This window comes from Mchenga conophoros, linkage group LG12, assembly GCF_057382185.1.
Source record: "Mchenga conophoros isolate Kocher_MC1m ecotype Shallow Benthic linkage group LG12, M_conophoros_male_GT1.1, whole genome shotgun sequence".
NCBI classification, from domain to species: domain Eukaryota; kingdom Metazoa; phylum Chordata; class Actinopteri; order Cichliformes; family Cichlidae; genus Mchenga; species Mchenga conophoros.
Window position 1 is genome coordinate 32,467,292 of NC_140537.1, and position 20,549 is coordinate 32,487,840.

Below are 20,549 nucleotides of genomic sequence, written 5' to 3' on the forward strand. Positions count from 1 at the left end.
CGTGATCTCATTTTCATTACTCAAAATGTTGCGTTTTTTTGGTTTTTTTAAATGTCAAAAACTGTACAATAAGACAAAACTGCAAATGTGAACGCAATTTCTTTTTCTCACTCTTAACTAACTGAAACTTTTGATTGAACTACCAAATAAACAAATTGGTACTCTCTTTCTGGCCAGACACGTGGAGCACTTCTGCTGTAATTTAGTTCATTTTTAACAAAATACATGCAGACATTAGTTTTTGACTTCTAGTGAAAATTGTTTTCTTTACAAATGACTCTCTCACTGAACTAATACAGCCAATTCCTCAACATCTTTGTGCTCTCTACTGATATTAGCTTCATATTAAATTATTTTTTCTTTTTAAAGAACTTACTTTAACATTGCACTCAAGAACAAACAAATCCTCCCCAACAATAAAAGTAACTTCAAGGGCCAAATTGCATTATATTTCTTCACGTCAATATATGGTCAAGCAAGTAGAGGTGACACGGGCCTCAAGTTTGAGACCTCTGAAATACGGGTTTACACCATAAAAAATACATAACTGACTAAACTGCAAAGTATCTCTTTGCACAGTGTTAAAGTACCAGATCTATCTAAGTATGAAACCTATATATTATACATGAAATAATTCACTTTTTAAAAAACTTGGATTAGTTAAAAATGTCAATTTTAGTAATAAGAAATGTGAAAAATGTAAAAAGATAATTCTAAATTTATTTGATCATATATTTGAGCAAATTAACAAACTAATTCATAGCCATATTAATGTACTTTTAGTATCTTCGTCTTTTTATTTTGACATTTTCCATATTTATACACTTCAGACACTGACAAAATGTATCCCTGTATTTGACTTTTAAAGAATGTGTAATACTGACCAAACTATCTCTAGGAGAATACATGGCAAGCACATAGGTATTCATACTCCATCACTGGATCAGCGTGCCTCCTCTGATTATGGTATATTGTGTAGGCTACTCTGCCTTTTCTTCCCACTAGCTAACGGCATTTCTGTCTCAAATCAGATCAGCTCTACCAGACAGCCAGCAGCTCCCTCGCTGATTAGCATCAAGGGGGAGAAGTGGGTGGAGGAAGGGAAACTCAGCGGGTGTCTTGATTGCTCTCTGTAGTCGCCACATTTTGAATGCCCGGCTCCAATTTTTTTTGATTATTTTAGATGTGAATGGTAGGTTGCATGTAGCTAATATAAGTCTCCCTGAGGGCCAAACTTGATATGTACCACTTCTAACCAGCGGCAGTACACACTTCTGTTTATGCATAAACTGTATATACAAGCACAGTCATGTAGAGTAGGTAGACAATGAGTTTCTTTTATACATGCGCCACAAATCACTGTCATCCGGGGAAGTAAGGCTCACTCCCTGTGTGTGAGTAGTAAACATGGTAGACTGAGATGATGTATAGCGCCTGCAATGTTCATGCTGCAGACAATGTTTAAAATTGCTTCTTTAACAGAGTTGGAGAGAAATATGACTGAAGGTAAACTAGAGAGAGAGAGACAGACAATGTGAGGAATAGAAAAGAAAAAAACGAGTAAAAAAGCAAAGAGAGTTGGCAAAAGAGAGATTACACTAAGGATGTACAGCAGCAATCGTGGGAGAAGGTCCTGATTCCGATACACCACAGACAGTAGGTGCTATGGGACTCTGGAATTTGCCACTTTTTTGGATGAGACTCAAATAGACAGAGACAGAAGGTTAAAGGAGCACAGAAACAAAGTCGAACAAGCCTGGAGGTTTTATACAAGCATATGAAAAGCGTGGGGAGTTTGTTGGCTGCGGGTTGCATGTGATGCCATTCAATGAGGCACATTTATAGCATCAAAACGATGGTAGATCTGCTGGATTTGTTGGATGCTGTGCCTCCATCTGCCTGTGCGCCACACCTGGTAGGTGGCACAGGATGGCGCAGTGATGAGAACATGAGGAGGGATCATGGGGATTGCTCACCTGTCCATGTCTCAATGCCAGACTCGGCATGATAGAACTGAGTGGATAATGTGAAAGCTATAATGAGAACAGGTGAGGGGGAAGAGACAGGTGCAGATGATTTAAATCCTCTTCTTCGTAAAGTATGACAAGCAGTCTTTCTTCAGCGTATAAAAGTAGGGATACTGACATGAGAGAATGAAAAGGAATCCAGAGGTTTCTTCATTCTTAAGCTTCACCCTTCCCAATGATTGCACACTCTTTCTACAATAGGAGGTAAAATCTATTTACAGAAAGAAACAGAGAAAATTCTGGGCCACTTGATTACCTAATGAGGGAACAGATCTTCTCAAACGTGGTCATAAGCTGGGCTTCATGAATTATTTATATGGCTATTTTGCATTGTAAAAGCATTCAGAGCTGAAGGTGAAGAAATACAGAGAGACGGTAATCAAAAGCAATGGAACATGTTTGTCTACTCTCAACCCATTTTCTAATTACTAGCATAGATCGAGATCTTGTCAGGGGTTTTCCCACTCTTCTTTCCACACCCAGGTGTCAACTGTCCCATTGAGTTTCATCTTGTCATGATGGCTGCATACCTCATACGCCTCTGACTCGAATTAGTTTGGAAAGCCAGCAGCTCATTAAGGCAGAAGTAGGGGAGGGACTGAAATACCAAATTCTAGGGTCATAATTTGTTTGCTCATTGAGGTCTGTGCATGCAGACAGGTGTGCAGAGAAACTATTAAGTTAATGCTAAGAATTATTCCCATGGAGCAACTACAAGGAAATGTGATGGTGGATAATTGGAGACTCAAGTGGGGAAAGGCGGCTCAGAAGGTCCTTAACGCAGACAGCTATGGCTGCTGGTCTGTCAAATCGGGTTTTAAATTAGCTTTAGTGTCATGGAAATAGTTATTTATGGTTTCCTTTGCTGCTGCTGGTAAATTTTACTTGTGTAATTGGCTGATAAAGTTTGAGCCAGGTGGTAGTTTTATTTTCTACTCCACTCTCTTAATTAACTGGGAGAAATGTGCTCTCACAAATGTGCTCTCACAGAAACACAGTTCCATCTCTCTGGCCTACATTGAAAAATGGAGCAACAGAGATGTCCAATCCCCAAAACATCTGTCAGCTGCCTGTTTGACTGGTGAAATTAGACTTTGTTGGCAAAATGAGTTCCTTTTCACAACAGGACAGTTTCCATCATCCAACTTTTCTAAAAGATTCAACTTCTTTGTCTTGTTCTTTGGTCGAACTCAGGAACGCCGCCTGTCAGTCATCCAGAGGCTCAGTATTCAGCAGCTTCCTCCATCTCTGGTGACATGGTTGTGCTAATTAAACATGGGATTCACAATGATTCTTCCTCAGTGCTCTCCACGTACATTAGCATCTGCAGAAGGCTCTTCAGTAATCTCCTTCACACAGGAAGAAGTGCAATGAGGAAGTGGAGCTCACAAGCTGCTAATTAAACCAAACTATGCCTACTTCCCTCTCTCCGCCTTTGCACAACGAACCCTCTAATCACTTCTAACTCAATTTAGAAGCAAGTAATTGATGCACACGTGATGATGCGTGAAAGATGAGAAACACTACCAGTTTAGATGTTAACAATATTTGCAGTGAGGACCGACCATCTGATTCTGGAGCTATTCTACTGCTAAAATTCTACTGCCTCTAAAGTATGTAAAGTATTGTTGCGTTTGGCCATGTCGGAAGCAAAATGTTGGCATTCGTGGACAGTTATGGGCTAATCAGTTGGATTTATCTATTTGCTGTTGAGCAGTTTTTATTGCCTGTGTTAAAATGTTTTGCTATTGGAAGTCAACTGCTGCCAATTACCCCATTGGCTTTGTCTCCATGCACCATACTGCCATAAATGTAGCCTTTCATTCTCTGACATTCAACAAGAATTAAATGCATAGCAGCAGCAGTAGCAGCAGCAGGGAATGGTGCCATCATTTTGGAACCTCGAGGTGTAGCTTCCAATTTAGAATTGCTGCAGCTATATTTCACATGTCACTTTCCAATTAGACATTTTATGCTGAAATCATACACTCTGAGCAGTCACAGCATGTCATATTAAGATGTTATCCAATTGTTAAGATACCCCAGTATGCCTTCCTACAAGTTCTCCTCTCTTCTCCGTCTGTAGTGGCTCCGATAATGAACCACAGCTCCAGCAGCTCTTGTGAATCTGAGCGCTAATACTGTGCTTTGATTTGATTTTTAGCCCTACTGAGAGAGGGCAAATAGAAAGAGCTGCAAATGAAATGCAGTAGGTTTACCCAAGTCAAGTAAAGCCCTTAGGCTTTAATTTACTGGCTAAAAACATGAATTTATTTTCCAAAAGGGTTCCTCCTCCAGTTGATGTTCCAGTTTTCATTTACATATCTCTGGAGAGGAACATCCAGAGATATTTTAATTTCAATGAGCTGGTCTTTGGTAGCTTTAGCTTCAGGGACAGCATGGTATGATTTTACAGATACCCTGATATTTGAAAGTAAAATGTTCTGTCTTATGTTCTAAATTGTTACCTTTTCAAACTAAGCATTATTTCATTTTTGTTTACATTTAATTTCATTTGGTCTTTTTTTATTTGTTTGGCTACTTTATTAAGCAAGTCTATGAAAATATGTTTTTCAGTTTTCTCTTAAAGATGAAATACACTGTCAGATGCAAAATAAGCAAAGTTTGAGGGAAAGACATTGGTTTATTTGCTTTATCACCAGTATTTGGTTGTGGTTTGATGACTGACTTGACTGATATTTATAGTGAAGAGTAACTCTGTGCCTTGCAGTATTTACTGTCAACTTACTTACTTTACTCAACATCCTGTAACTTTAACTTGGGAAGATTTTTTTTTCCAATTCAATAAGGCTTTTAAAAAAAGAGAAAAAATGACACTGGTGGATTGAGCTCCCCACGCCATGGTCCTAATGAGCAGTCATGTTATCACAGAATGCCGAGGTCAGAGTTCAGTTTTCCTTCTGCATTGACCTCACATGCCAAGAGATTCAGCTGATCTCTTTAAACCAGGCCCCATTAATTATAAGAAATGCCAACATGCCTCTTTACATGTTGTAAAGGCTAAATTTTATAGGAATTGCTAGTCAATAAGGACCATGACTACTTTGTATGGGCAATGGTAATGGAGTTGCCCCAACGTTATTATAAGCTGACATTTGATTGCTTTTCTAAACCTCTTTCCTGCTAGGTTGTAGCTGCCAGTTGTCGAGATTGTCATGAGCTATAATGATTGCTTTGGGCACATAACACCACTCAGGTTCTACACAACCTCGCTCATACCGACATTATAATTGTGCATACACAATTTCTATTAAAATTTCTGACATATTCAGAGATTTCTAATCAACCTAAGTAACCTTTGCTTGGAGTTACAGTTCTTAGGTAAACATTTCTCTGGCCGGAGGCGGGGGTCTGAGCCAATCGACTCATTTGTTCTGTTTGAAAGTGATTGCTGCCGAGTGGAGACTGCTTTAATTTGATTGATGTGTGGTTCACCAAGCGGTGGATTTGGTTGTAATTACTCTTTGTGCTCACCGTGATAAGGAAATTAATCAAGCCATTATGTTGCTCCCATTTTATCATCAGGACACAATAATTGAATAAAACAACCTCACTTGTCTTCAAAGTCACTCTGGCACGCATGGTACTCACCCGCTGCAAGGGTAAAGGCCTCGCTATTCTTGATTGGCTGATAGTGAGGCAAAGATGATGAGTGTATTTCATATTCACAAATGATGTAGACATTTTAATTGGACTAATCAGAATCAGTTCTTTTAATTTAACTACAAAGCCATGTTGCGAACTTTGCATAGTCCATGCAACTAAATGATCCCATTTGTTTTGAGCAAAAATCAGGGAGTGCATGGACCATGGTAGAAAAAAAAAAGTACTTGTACCGAAAATATCAGCGGGTAACATTAAGTAAATATGCATTAACAATAAGATCATGTTTCAGTGGCATACAACTTAATGGCATTTAATGTATTTGTTATACCGATGCACAAGTAACATTCCCTCTTTTTACTTTTTACTTTCTGTGTCCTCCTCTCATTCCATGACTACTGTTCTGCTGGTGTTCAGTGTTACATTCATAGCTCAAGAAACTTCTATGTATTATGCATTACATTTCTTAAAAGTACTGCAGTATGTTACTTAATTACTTGTTGGAATAAAATAATTCATTACAATGAATTATGATGAAATTGACCTTACACTTATTATCATGTAATTACCAGGTAACAATATAAACCTATATGCTACTGTCCCACATATCAACACAACAACACCTAATGGTTGTGTGCAAGCATTGCGTTAGCATGCTGTCTGTGCAGAGGGTTCCAAAAAGCCAAAGTTGTGTTAGCAGAACAAAGCAATTGTTTCTGTCCTGGAAGTAATTTAGTATAGTGAAATGTAACATTACTGCGTTACTGAAAAATGCAATCTGATTACAGTAACATATTACTTTGTAACTTACTTTGTAATGTCTTGTACCCAGCACTGCTGGTGTTGTAAATGCACCCAATGTACTTTGGCATCAGTGTCTTGACATACAAGCCTCAGTAATACAGGACACTGACAAATATTGGATTAAGTCACAGGTCTGGTAGTTAGTCGACTTTTATTTAAGACTTCACTTGCCTATTAATTTTGTTTTTGCACACAATTTTTGACTTTTCTTTTCACTCACTGGTTAGTTTTAGGCACCAAAAACTACTTGGTTGGGTTTGGGGAAAGACTGTGGTTTGGTTTAAAACATGCCTCTTCAGCCTGGTGAGTGAAAAATATCACTTAGTGCATTTAAATGTGATGGCCTGAGTTCAGTTGGAGTCCAGGTATCTTTGGGAAAGAGAATTCTTAAATTTATTGTGAAACACTGACTAATTTAACCTCTTTTGACTTTAGAGGTTTACAGGGAAATCTATCTTTTATAAAAGCCACTGGTTTCATCTTCTGTGATGCAGTTTTTATGCTCATCAGGTGCTTTTGACTAAAAAATATGATAATTCTAAATACCAGTGCATAAAAACAGTTTACAAGTTGCTTAAATGAATTACTTTTTAATGCACTCTGTAGGAAGCTTTTCAATAATAAAAAACGTGTATTTGTAGATAAATCATGGTCCTTAAAATTAAAAAGAAAAGAGAAAACTTACTCTCATCATTACATGATAGCAGCCTAAGGTGCTGTCAAAGCTTTATGCTGAAATTTAATGTTAGACTTGGAGCAAACTAGCAAAGACGGAAAATTGCCTGGAGCCACTGATACCTCATAGGGGCTTACATCTTTGATATTCACTTCTATCATTCTGCCTTCCCTTCATGCGTAGTATGGAAGAAGAGGCGGCCAATTTAGGGCTGATCTCAATCCCCCAAAAGGATTTGCATCCAAAGCTGCAATTTAGCTGGTAGGAGAAATGTCACCAAAAATCTATTACCCATCTGCGCACATTTAGGAGAAAAATTGCCTCCCCTGTGGAGTGAAAACATTAGGTGATTTTGGTAGCTGAAAGAAATGAAACCACATTTTAACGTGGGCTGACATGTTTTAGAGAGCATGCTTTCACAATAGAGGCCATGGAAACTGGACTGTCACAGCAACATATGGGGGTTATTTCACTTTGCAAAATATATGCTCATATTTAGAAGCTCATTTAAATCAGTACTTCATAATTTTATGCCATTTCCTGATTGTGAAACTTCTAGTGCTCAAACCAGCAACTTTCTGCAGTGTTAATGAAGTGGTTGGGGCTCATGTGGCTAATTGTTTATAACTAGTTAATTGCAGGCCTGTTTGTGTGTTTCTTCAGCTGAATGATTGCCTCAAAAATCTCTTGACATTTAATCTATAACACTTGACCTAAAAGTATCCACTTTAACTTTTCATTGAACAGTTTTAGCAGGTCGTGTGTGCCTTAAGACTTAACCACGTGAGAGATGTGTTTCATTCACTTTGTGGGGATTTAATTGCTCGCTTCTGTCCTTTGGATGGTGATAAAGTTGCTCTCCACTTGAGTCTAAAACATAGATAAACACTCTCAGTATAAATTAAAGCAAAGTGACTTGGGACCACAGTGTTGGGATTTTAATTGTGGTAGTAGATCACCTCTTTCTCTAGTAATTATCTCAACTATCATCACTCCTGTAATAATGATAATCAATTGCTCCCAGTCACTGTGACAGGGATAATGAAAAGTTTATTAGCTACCCTGAATCTCACATGAGTAGTTGGAAACTCTTAAATCATTTACGGAAACAGAAAAAATAAAAGCATCACTTCTGCACTGTTGTCAGCCTTTTTCTGATTCTTTTTCTCAGGGTGAAGGTCACACAAGTCCTCCCTCATTATTTGTTATCTTTTACACTTTTCTTGACATGTCTATAAGCTAGTGAGTTAGAGGGGAAACCCTCCACTCTGAATAATCAGGGTATTTGGGCTGTTGGACTAAGGGCTACTTCACTGTATAGGGAGGGATTGTTTATACCAATACATGTGCTGCTGAAGTAAAGATTTTTTATGAGCACTTTTACTTGGTGTTAACAATTAACTTGATGGGGGGAAATGCTTAACAGTAATCTTCTTCAGCCTTAAATCCTCTTCCTTTGTGTCACAAAGTGACATATCATCCATCGAGCGCCAGATGTTGTTTTCCTGTTGTTGCTTTAGCATTAGCAGTATTGATCTTTCCACGTATCCCTTAACTTGCTTGGCGCAGTTTGTTATTCACTTGCTCCATTAGACATGAGTCTTCTTGGCTCACTCACTCAGCAAGACGGTGCACCTGTGAGGATGGCATGGCAACCAAAATGAGAGGAAAGTCAGCCAATATGGATTTTTGAATGCTGGATCCTAGATTGTATTAAGGTTCCATACTGGTACTGGTTTGTTGCTGCTTGTTGCTGCTTAAGACAAAATATAGTTATGAAATTTGTCATATGGGGATATTAAAAAAGGCTAACTATCTGCTTGCAGGAGTAAAAGCAAATAGTTGAACTATTCCTGTAAAACTGTTAATATCTCCCCAGTTAGCAAGAGCTCATAATGAAGCGCACCTTCTTTGTTTGCTCTTTTTTTGTAAATTCAAAAGTACACATGGATACTACTTGTACAATATACTTGCAAATATGTGTAATTAAAGGTTAATTACGCTAGCAGCAGAGGCTGTCAGGGTACAATCATTTATGCTGATAGACCATAACACAGCAGCGAGGGAGTGCATTTATCTGTTTGTGCTTTCAGGAGATCACAGAATAGAAAATGCACAAATTCCCCTTGGGTGTCTCTTAGCGCTATCTTGTAAGATCTCATTCTGTCAAAGTGGGGTATCTATACACATAAGGTTTAGAAGGAAAAGGTTGCATTCAAGTGATGTGTGTTTTGTTGTGTCCCCAAAGAAGCTCTAAACTGACACGGCTCTGAGCGCTCTGAAGCTGCCACAGAAGCTTTGCTGAATTGTCAAGCAGCAGTTTTAATCACACGCGTTGAGTGAAAACTTGATTTGAAATAGCAGAGTTCGGATGAAAACACGAAAACATCTAGCAGAATTTAATTGCGTCAGCCGAGAATGCGATCTGTATTAATCGTCAGAGAGACGTTTGACACATTTGAAATGCAAACATCAGAGCTGTGCAGCGGTGTTTTGCAGGTGCATGGGTTTAATGGTTGGCTGCATGCTTCTCGCACACCTGTACAGTGTCAGCCGATGTTATGAGTTTGAGACCCCCAACTGTGCGCTGGCGGTGTGTAAAGCAGCTGGCAGATTACTGTCTAGCTCCTGGCAGACATTGTAGCAGTTTATCTCAATTTTACATCGTAAATGGGGTGTGGACAATGAAACTGTACACAAACTATGACGATCCTTCTGTGACTCTAGCTGTCTGTGATGTTTTATGATTATCTCAGCACACAGCTGAAAGTAGAAGTAGGAAAACTTGCCAAAAGATTTTACTCTATGGGAAACTTATAATCTACGCCGCAAATAACAATTCTCCTCACACATTTAGTTGAACTCATCTTACAGTGTTGGTCTTCTCACCACAGTGTTTTCATTCACCATGCTGCCTTCTGTGAACATATTTTGTCACATTCGCCTGGGACCTTTTTATGAGTTGATGAGGATCAAAAAGCAGATGATATCCCAAAATAAAGCAGCATACTTATATTTTGAATTATAATTATATGATATGATATCAGACCACCCATCTCTAACTGAAAGTTAAACAGATGGAATGATGTCCTCTGTTAAAACCATACAGGTCCTGCTTTAGGGAGGAGCCCGTCTTTCCCTGCCCTGCACCATCATGGCATTAGATATTTTAATATTAATACAGAAATAATTTATTTCAGCCAATTACCTCTTGCTTGATATGTTGATATAGCTACTTCTGCATCTGTTGACCACACACAGTCCCCCATTCAAATTTGGAATTGTGCACAAGGGGAAATCACAGCCACTGGGCCTTAAAAAAAAAAAGCACTGTCATCTTGTTTGCAGCATGTTTTTGTGTACCATCTGTCCGTGTCAGCATCAGTGGTGAACGATGGAGCAAGGGAGCCTCATGTTGAGAGGAGATAGACTCTCCCTCTGTGACAAAGACTGGAACAAGAGTTGATCACAGCATGGTCACTTCTCGCTCCCTCCCGAAACACAGCCAAAGGAGATGTTCTGCAGCACACACGTTCAACTTGACGCACATAATAAAAGAAAGAGTTCAAAAAGTCAAAAAGTGGGATGCTACCCTCACTTTGAATTTTATCAGCCCGCTAAGTCTGTTGTGATCCCTCCTGCAGATATGGCTCGTTGGCACCTACTGTATCAGGCTATAATGTGTAATAAACAGAAAGTTACCCAAATTGTAGGGACCAACTCTGTGTTTTACATTGTTAAAGGGTATTCTTTATGCTTAGCTGAGTAGTTATGGTGACTAAGCCATTATCAGGTTGTTTTAGTACATAAAATGACCTAAACGACAAGAAACAGCCCCCCAAAAAAAGTCTGAAACTTAAGTTTTCTGGGTGAAAATTGAGCTTCTCCTGTGATTCTTTCACCTATTTTTATGGTAAACAGATCCCCAGTTAATGTAATACTTTGTCACCAAGCACCTTAACTTAAGATGCACAGTATTTCTTTTGATTTGCTTTTTGTAGTTTTGGTACTTGGAAGTCTCCCTTTAAATACTTTCAACTGATGTCTGGTTATAAATTAGAATAAAGGACTTCATGTGAACATGGAAAAGAGAATAAGCACAAGGTTTGGTTTGACAGATACAAGCAGCTTGCAATAAATCCAGGTGCTTATTGTAAAATTCTAGCCATAAATTGCATGGCCAGATCAAGGGAACGTGCATTTGTGATAGCAAAATTGATTTCATTTAAAAGTCATCAACTGCTGCTTTTAGAGTGACAGCAAATAACAAAGAAGCCAAAATGGGGCCAGTAAAAGAAAATTGCTCTTTGTTCAGGGACATAAAGTGGAGAGTTCAACAGGGCAGAGCAGTTTTCAGCTCGTGCTTGTATCTAAAGCGAATTGTGTATATTGTTAAAATACTTACAGATAGCAACATAGTTACATATAATACAGCACTATCAGGATACATTGCTCACAAAAACAGTGGAGTTATGATACAGTGATTCAGTGCGTGTGTGTGTGTATGTGTGTGTCTGTAATGACTGGCCTTTTGAGACCAATGGTGTTTTTGTACATTTTTGTAATGATCTTTTGGGAAAGTTAGCATCCACTACTTGACTCTTTTGTATTTTATAAGGATTCATAATAGGGTTTTTTTTCTCCCCTTTTCTTCATTATAATCACCAGATTAAGATGAACGGCCATCATTCAGTTGATATTATGTGTTTTGATTCTGGTTGGGATATTTTGCAAGTGGATACAAATTGTATGGAAAACACATGACTCATAAATCATTTCTACTCTGCGTTTGTATTTTATACTGAAAATCAGTTAATGAACTGTTACTGAAGTTGTTTCACCGCTGACATTTCCCTTTGCTACATGAGTGAATAACAGCTTATGCTGTTTATAATGTCGGCTTGTGGTATGTAGAAAACGCTGCATCTTTTGTGCTTGTTTTTGTTTGATCAATAGACCAAAACTAAAAAAAAAAAAATCAGTTTAGAAAACAATGTCTCAACAAAATCTATTAGTTGCTGTGTTATAGCAACAAATCATACATCTTTGAGTATGAGTTTGAATTTTGTGTAGAATTGTAGATGTTTTGAGTCTTAGCATCCATATCAGAATATAATACAGGCCCCCATTAAGAAATGCTGAGATTACGATGGCATGTTATTCTTTACTTTACTATTTTTTTCTTCAGTGAAATTCAGTGTATTTGATTAGGCATCCTTAATACCAGGCAACAGTGTGGTCTGACATTTATTCAGCTCTACATCAGCAAGTGAGAAAATTAGCCAAATCACCAGGTTATTTAAAGGTTCCTTTCCATCAGCCTTCCTTATCAGACTAATCATCCTTCCGGTGGTTGTCTTTATCTCCCCTATCACCTTTCACACACTTGGTCATGTTGCAGCACCCAGTCTGCCATTTTACATTATTAGTTCCCTGTCAGGGGCACTCCCTCTAATGCTGAGAGGCTAAGGAGAATGAAGGTGAGGAAGATAGAAAGCGACGGGCCCTGCCTGCTCGTCGCTGGGGGAAGAGGAGGAGGCGGCGTTGACGTCCTAATCTCTGGCTCTGATTATCTTCTCATTACAATCAGACGGGAGCCACTCGACGAAGAGGAGAATGTGTAATTACGCTCAAATCTCCCATGACTAAAACAGAGAATAATAAGCAGGGCTAGAACTGTGTGCTCACATCAAATCATTCAGTTTATTTAATCATTCATTCTATGCCGTATTTCACTGTAGATGAAAAGTGGTTGAATTACCCGAACACCTGACTTATGGAAAAATTATTTGGGAGCCAGAAATAATTTTCCTCACTTTTGAAAAAAAAAAAAAAACCCAAAACAAAACAGAAAATCTGAGTGTCTGGTTTGATTTTGCATTTACGTCTTATTAAATATATCTAGGTCATAGATAAGGACAAAACTTTAAGAACTGTTCCAGCACAAGGCAGAAAGCACCATTTCACAAAATGGCAGGCCAGCTGAGGCATGTAAATAACTGTATTTCAATTGACACATTGATTTGAATGGTAAATGGCTGACCTCCAATTTTCCTAGAGAGTGGCTGGAGGAAAGAAATGGAGGGGAATAAAACACATACCCAGTCGACCAAAGGGAATAAGGCTAACCAAGCATGTTAAATGCCCCCTCACTATTGTGCGATGGAAGCATTAGCTGTGTGGACAACTGCAAAAATCACTTGAAGTTCTCACTGAAGGCTCGAGAGCAAAAACTGAATCTTATTTGTCCTTTTTTCTCTTCCCCCACAGCTCAGAAACTACAACCTGCCAGCAGCTCAAGCCTGATGAGAGGAAAGCTGTGGACACAAGGGACAGATATGGCTGCATCAAAGGAAACAGACGCAAACACCGCAGCCATCGCAGGGCCAGGAGGTGAGTTAGCCTTTGTGTTTTCACACATGCCAAGTAGCAATCCTTCAAAATCATCAGGAGGGTTTTCTGAACTAAAAGAAAACAAGTGCTTGTGAAGAGATGAGAAGGTTGAGAAAAGAATGGGCTTTAAACATGTACGATTGTTGATCAGTTGAGTTTTGTGATTAAAGTTTGTTTTGGTTGCGTCTGTAGATGATAAAGCCTTTTTAACAGCAAAACCAACACACCTTCAGGGCCTGATTCTCAACAAGAAACCCAAGCTAATCTCTATATTCCGGTGCAGGAAAAGCAAACACTCTTATCGGGGTAGGAAATACAAATGGTGTAAGGAATTCCACGCTGTGTCATTCAGATGCAAGAGTCTTCTTCACATGCAGAGAAGAACAGTTTTTAGGCTTTTTATTCAGAGTTGGAGAAATCAATCCAGGCAGAGTTGGTTCTTTCTTTCTTTTTTTCTTTTTTTGGAAAGAAACCTTTTTAATTAATCTGACACCTTCAAAGCCGTTGCAGTTACACAGCAGGGAAGCAGGCAGTGATATGTAAAACATGACTCAAGCAGCATCTGAAGTGTAAGAGCGGATCATAAACATGAATCTCTTCTCTTTGGATGAACTTTACCCGGCGGCTGCTTCTCTTTGTTTTTGAATTTAACAGCAAGCGCAGAGAACACGCTGGCATGCAGGCTTCTGATAATCATTTTTCTGGTTTATGCGTGCAAGAAAAGACATCTGATAGAAGAAAGCATGGTGAGAGAGATTTATAGCATTATTATCTTTGGAACTGGGGCTTTTCTGTGAGACACCCTTCTCACCAGCAGCTCCAAGTTACAGCGTTTTAAAATTTAAATACTAAGAAATCAGAGTAGTTCTCAGTGTGCTGAGTGTACATAGTGCACATAGAACGTACACTAAAGCTCTACCATTGCTGAACCACAGTCTTTTCATCATTTGGTTTGGTAAACCTCTTAAATGATGACTTTACCCTTTCTTATACAGCAGCTCTGCAGCGTATCCATTTCATCAGACAGTAGCAGAGATGATCTTGACTTCATGCAGGGATCTTATTGTGAAACTGTAGGTCTTACTATATGAGGTTTAGAGCAATAAAATGAATGCATTTTCAGTGTCAAATCTTGCACAACACGGCTGCATTCAGACCAAAAAGCACAGCAATGCTAGAAGCTGCAGGAGGTTAGAGAGAATACTGCTACAAGTTCTAGCTGAGACGATGAAAGGAAGTCCACTTTGAGTAAAGCATCCATTAATTTTAATGAGATACTAAACTAAGTCAAACTCTCAAAACCTCATGCTATATCAAAAAAATAAAGAAATGAATTTTAAAAATTGTATCACCAGTAAAGTACTGTAAGATTACAGCTAAAGGTGATTAAAAACACGTTTGTTAGAGGCCATAATGAACAAGCCAGACCTCTCAGCTGTTTTGGCACAAGCCTGGTTCCTGTTCCCGTATTGAAAAATAAACAGGATTAATCATCACTCAGTTTTTATGCAGCACATATGTGGAACGAACTCCAAGAAAACCAGAGCTCTGTTTGTAATCAAGGAGACGATGTATTTATAGCATATCTACTCTACTGTCCTTTAAGCTGCCCAGTGTTGGATTTGATTTTATTCTTTCATACTTACTTATCTGTGTTTTTGCTGTTTGTTATGTCGCCCTTATATTTCACATAAATGAATTTTGTGTCCAGTGTGAGGACTCTGTACTTGTTTAAGGTTTGAAGTAAATCTACCTTGTAAAGACTGCAACAATGTGTCCACACATTGTTAATTTGGACTATGTATGTGATTGATAATACAGTGGCATGCAAGATGACATGGCATTGCTGCTGCTTTCTAAAATGCATAACTGCAGGAATTTATTTTGCTTAATGTTACTTAGCAACAAATTCTTAGGTTTGTTTATCTATAATATCCACTCTTTTGCTTACATTTGATGTCTCCTGGCAAATCTTGTGGAGCCATAGATACATAGACATACATAGATCCATAGTGCATATATCACTGCCGATTTGATTCTATCATAACACACAATGTTTGGCAACACCGAAATCTTTTACCTAACCTTAATCAAACAATTTTACTTTCTAAATCGAAGCACAAATCATGCTTGGAGGCTAACCCTGATCTCTGGGGTCAAAGACTATTGTTTTGTATTTCCAAAACCAACTTCTCCTCAAGATCTATTTTGCAATGATTTGTATTAGACGTATATAGACGTGGACTGTGAACGACACCTTTGCAAATACTAGGAATATTGGAATTAAAGATTCATTCACAGAATCATTAACAGAAATATACTAAGATACCAAAGCAAGTTCAGTGCACCTTGGCATTGTGTGAGCTCTGGGACACTGTTCTTCCACAGGATATTTCCTCATATGGGTGTACGGCTCTTCCTTCATTCCTCCCCCTCTTATCATGTGACAAGTATATAAAACATCTAGAGTTGATTCCAAGTCTTGAGTTTACATTTGGTATCTGGTCTTTGTAATTCTCAGTATGAGGTCCAGAGAGATGTTGATGCACATGAAGGATGTCATTATTGGAAAATTCCAAATAATGCTAGAAGAGAGATAAGGAAAACTTTAAGAGTGGCAAAATCAACAATCTGATGCAAAGGAAAATTCACTGGCCAGCTCAGCAACACCAAAGAAAGACATGAAAGATGACAGACTTCAACTAAAGTGACTGGTCAAAGAATTCATTCCTCTATAAGTTAAGAAAAATCCCTTCAGAATGTTTATCCGAGTCGAGAACAGTCTCAAGGAGGTAGTTGTATCATGATCAAAGTCTAGACCATGACAGCTATGAAAAAATATCTTTGAATAGATGAAATTCTTAGAACAATGATCAGAAGAAAAAAAGTATAGAGAGGTAATAGTTCATGATCAGAAGCAAACAAGCAGTTAAACATGGTGGAGGCAACACTGTGGCATAGGGCATGTATGGCTGCCAGTGGAGCTGGGTCACTGGTGTTTTTCGAAGATGTGGCTACTGAAGTAGCAGGGTGATCTCTGAAGAGTACAGAGTTCTGCTTACTGCTCAGATTCAGCCAAATGTAACAAAACTGATCAGATGACACTTCACATAGCAAATGGAAAATGACCCAAAGTATACTGCAAAATCAACCCAAGAGTTTTCCAAGGCAAAGAATTGGATATTCTTCAGTGACCTAGACAGTCATCTGATCTCAACCCAGCAGAGCTGCTTTTCAGTTACTGAAGACAAAACAGAAGGAAGGGAGACCCTGAAATGAGCAGCAACTGAGGGCGGCTGCAGTAAAGGCCTTGATACTTGATACTTTCTTCAATTTGAAATTCACTGTAGAGCCATTACAATTAATAAATCAAAAACCTGCAGCATTGCTGTGTATGTAGAGATTGTACTTCATAAAGGTCAAGCTGGTAAATTCTATCAAATTATATTTATATTAAAAGACAAAAAACAAGGAAGAGAAACCCATGCACGCTGTTTTGACCGCAAGGTCAACTAAAAAGAGGAAACATAACATACCATAAAGCCTTAAAAACACACAAAAAAGCTATGTGATTACATGATATATCCTCCACAAGCCATCAAGGTTAGATGCATGTGTTTTTTCATTGCCTTTTATTAAAATGGCTAACGAGCTAGATCCATTTCCAAATACTTTGTCTCACAAAGCATTGCCTGAGAAAAATCTCTTTTGTTGAGAAGGACATTTGTTCTGTGGATTGTTATCTTGCTAATTGGCCTGCAGCAATTTGGCAGAGAAAAAAAAGTTAATTATAACATGAGGCCATAAGCCGCTGACACTGGATTCCATCTAGAAATAGTAAGTTGATGTAATGAGTAGGTTTTTGAGAGTAGTTGTTGTCAAATAACAAAAAGAGCAAAATGCAGAAGTAAACTATTTAGATTTATTTCCAGTGAATTGGGTATCGAATGAAAACAGTCTGAACTTCACTTGAAACATAGAAGTGTGTCTGGTTACAGCTGAAATAAACGTACTTCAGTGCTTCATGGGAGAGAGACATGTTTTGTTCTTTATAATAATATAGGTAATGACATCTTAGATGTAGTCACATACATGTATGGTCTTCATGCATAATCATGGCTCAGATTAAAACATCAATTCTTTAAAAAAAAAAAAAGTTGAATTGAATATATTTTCATCAAAAGTTCCCCAAAAGCTCCCTTTCATACACCATTGTTTCACAAAATCACCACTCCTAGTGCAGCTGGCAATTGACTGCTTTCTCATTCTCCTTTTCATTCTCTCAACTTCATCAAAAGAAAGTGTTTCTGCTGGCAAGAAGAAATGCAAATGCTTGTCTTGTGCTCTCTTTCTACAAGGCCAGAATGGTAGAGGTGTTAATGAGTGACAAAGCGTTCTCATTACCAGGAGAGGGTACTTGGGCTTGGACTGTCTAATCAGCCCTAATGCATTTCAGTTCCTAATGCTACCAAACTGCCGACTACTCCAAGCAGGGCCATTTATTATAGCAGGACACTCTTCTGCATCCGATGAAACAGGCACATACTCTCCAGAGCTCTGTGGTCGTATATATCAAGGGGGAGTGCAGTTTGTCACTGTCTGGATCAGTCCTGATCACACTCAACTATGTGCATGACCTCTGTTTGTGTAACAGGGAGGTACATTAAATTGGACACATAAATGGCAACAATTACCCTCCTGTAAGCATAAAAATGATTCCAAATATATCGTACATAGTTGCATCTGCAGGCATTTTGATAGCTTAAGTCAAATGCTGAGCAATGAAAATAACACCTGAATATTAGTATCATTATTCTATTTTTATTTTTTTTAAAAGGTTTCTCTTTTTAATGACAAGTTTCATTCACTTTGAAATATGTGTGTGAATATATATATATATATATGCACACACACTCACACACACACACACACATATGCACATTCACATTCAAAGTGGGAGGCTCACACTTTGCACTGACACTTATGCAATTAAATTTATACTGTAGAGAATTGGAAACCTTGATCACGACAATTAGGGTTTTTTTCCTTCTTTTATATTGTTCCATAGCTGCTATGTACTTCTATTACATTAGAGAATCAAGTGCAACTTATTGTTGCTCTTGTACAGTAAAGGTAATTTGCATAATCCTTAAGCTTTATTTCAAATCCCCCATGTCTTTATGTCACTCTTAAGACATGCCAGATGTTTTCCAAGGTTTAATTCTCAATTATCAGTGTCTTTTTACATCACCGTTGTTTGTGGACAAGTGAACAATGCATTAATGCCTTAACTCAAAAATAGCACTGTGCGTGTCTATTAAAGCCTTTGTTAATGGCTGTTTTATTTGGCAAAAGATTGAAACAACTGGAGCATTTGAACATGCAGGGCTAATGTTAGGCAGAAAAACACACATATATATGCTACAAATGCAGCTTCGGTTTTCACAAATATTCAGTAACTTTTACAATTAATCTTTTAGTCCGTAAGCTACTTGCTCCCTTGCCACAGCAAGTATTTCCACATGTTTGATTTGGCTCCTGTTCCTTTCCTAATGCATCCCCAAAGGGAATTTGTGTCTCTGACTTGGCAAACAAAAGGTCACATTTGCTTGCCAAGCAAATGTGTTAACCACTACACCACTTAGTCTGTAAATTTCCAGAAAATATCCACAAGTTTATACCCATTATGATAACTACTTTTTTTTGTTGTTCTGTATCACCCAGATATGGTTAGTCACTCTCTCATGTATTTCCTTGCTATGAATTTCAGTCTCTTCTGCACTTGAAAGGCCCATTCAGGGGGGCTGTGGTGCTTCAAAAGACCTTCATCTTCTTTTCCACATCAGTCATTTTAAAAGAGTAATGAAGTGGACCACTGGACAGCAACCAAGCTGGTCAGCAGATGGAATACGACCATTTTCTTTCCAGTATAGTGATGAATTCACACTTCAAGAGAAGAAAGGATGGATAACAAGAATATCTCACACTATAATGAGAATGTGGCTATACGCAGAACAATGTGTGCAGAAATAAAGGATCCATGAGCTACATGGAGAGATTCCAACACATTCTCACAGTCACCTGCATTTTTGGCACCATTACAGAGCGGTGGCCAGGGTAAAATATCTGTCTTTAAATTATTTGGAAACCAAAACTGAGTGTACCTCATTGCTTCTTCAAGATGTATATCGCTAGCTGCCTCTGTGCAGGGACTGGAGATGAAATTTACCTTTCGGCTATGGTACATTAAAGTATTATGCTTTATCCCTGTTAAATTCAGAAATAAATTATCATCTCTCAATCGAAATCATAAAATTGCTCAGCAGGCCCTGCAGCTCAAAAAGTGAAGGTCTGTATTTTAAGTTCAAGATCAAATCTGTGATCCTCCCTCTGAGTAAAGTATAGTGACGTTCGCTGGCATGTTATTTGTTTTATGTCTATACCAGTTTGGAAAGGATTTTTCATCCTTTTGTCACGAGATTATCTCGTATGGGACATTTGGATCACAGATAATCTTGCTTATGATTGTTGTGAGAGAGAATCAGGATGCATTTATGTGCAGTTATGTGCTGCCAGTGATGAGTCATGTGGATTATTTTACCCCACCCATTCTGTCATGGTTATTTATCTGTAAATACTTTTAGGGAGGAAAGCAATACAGCAAATTCCCAAAGAATATATCAATCAGTTTCCAAAAAAAAGAAGAAAAAAATAAAATCACAATGCAATGATCTACAAATCATTTGTAGATCATTGGATATATATATATATATATATATATATATATATATATATATATATATATGTTTTGTTTTGTTTTTTGCTCCAAGTCGTCTTTTAACAGCAAAAATGTTTGGGGACTGTGGAGAGCAATTACTGTAGATTTGAAAGCCAAATGTTTTCCCATGCTTGATATAGGATTTCAGCTGCTCAACCGTCCAGTGCCTCCTTTGACATATTTTCCATTTCATAGTGTGCCAAATGTTCTCTGCTTCCTGCAGGCAGATTAGTTACAGCACCCGGAC

General features: G+C 38.2%; 1 protein-coding gene across 1 annotated transcript in view; it reads left to right on the forward strand.

Annotated features, from left to right (window-relative positions):
• srrm4 (serine/arginine repetitive matrix 4) overlaps positions 1–20,549 on the forward strand; it is a 63,544-nt gene that overhangs the window by 21,768 nt on the left and 21,227 nt on the right. Inside the window, exon 2 of the mRNA XM_085295309.1 lies at positions 13,402–13,524. Within this exon, the coding sequence (XP_085151435.1) occupies positions 13,402–13,524 (123 nt within the window). The remainder of the gene's footprint in view (positions 1–13,401; positions 13,525–20,549) is intronic.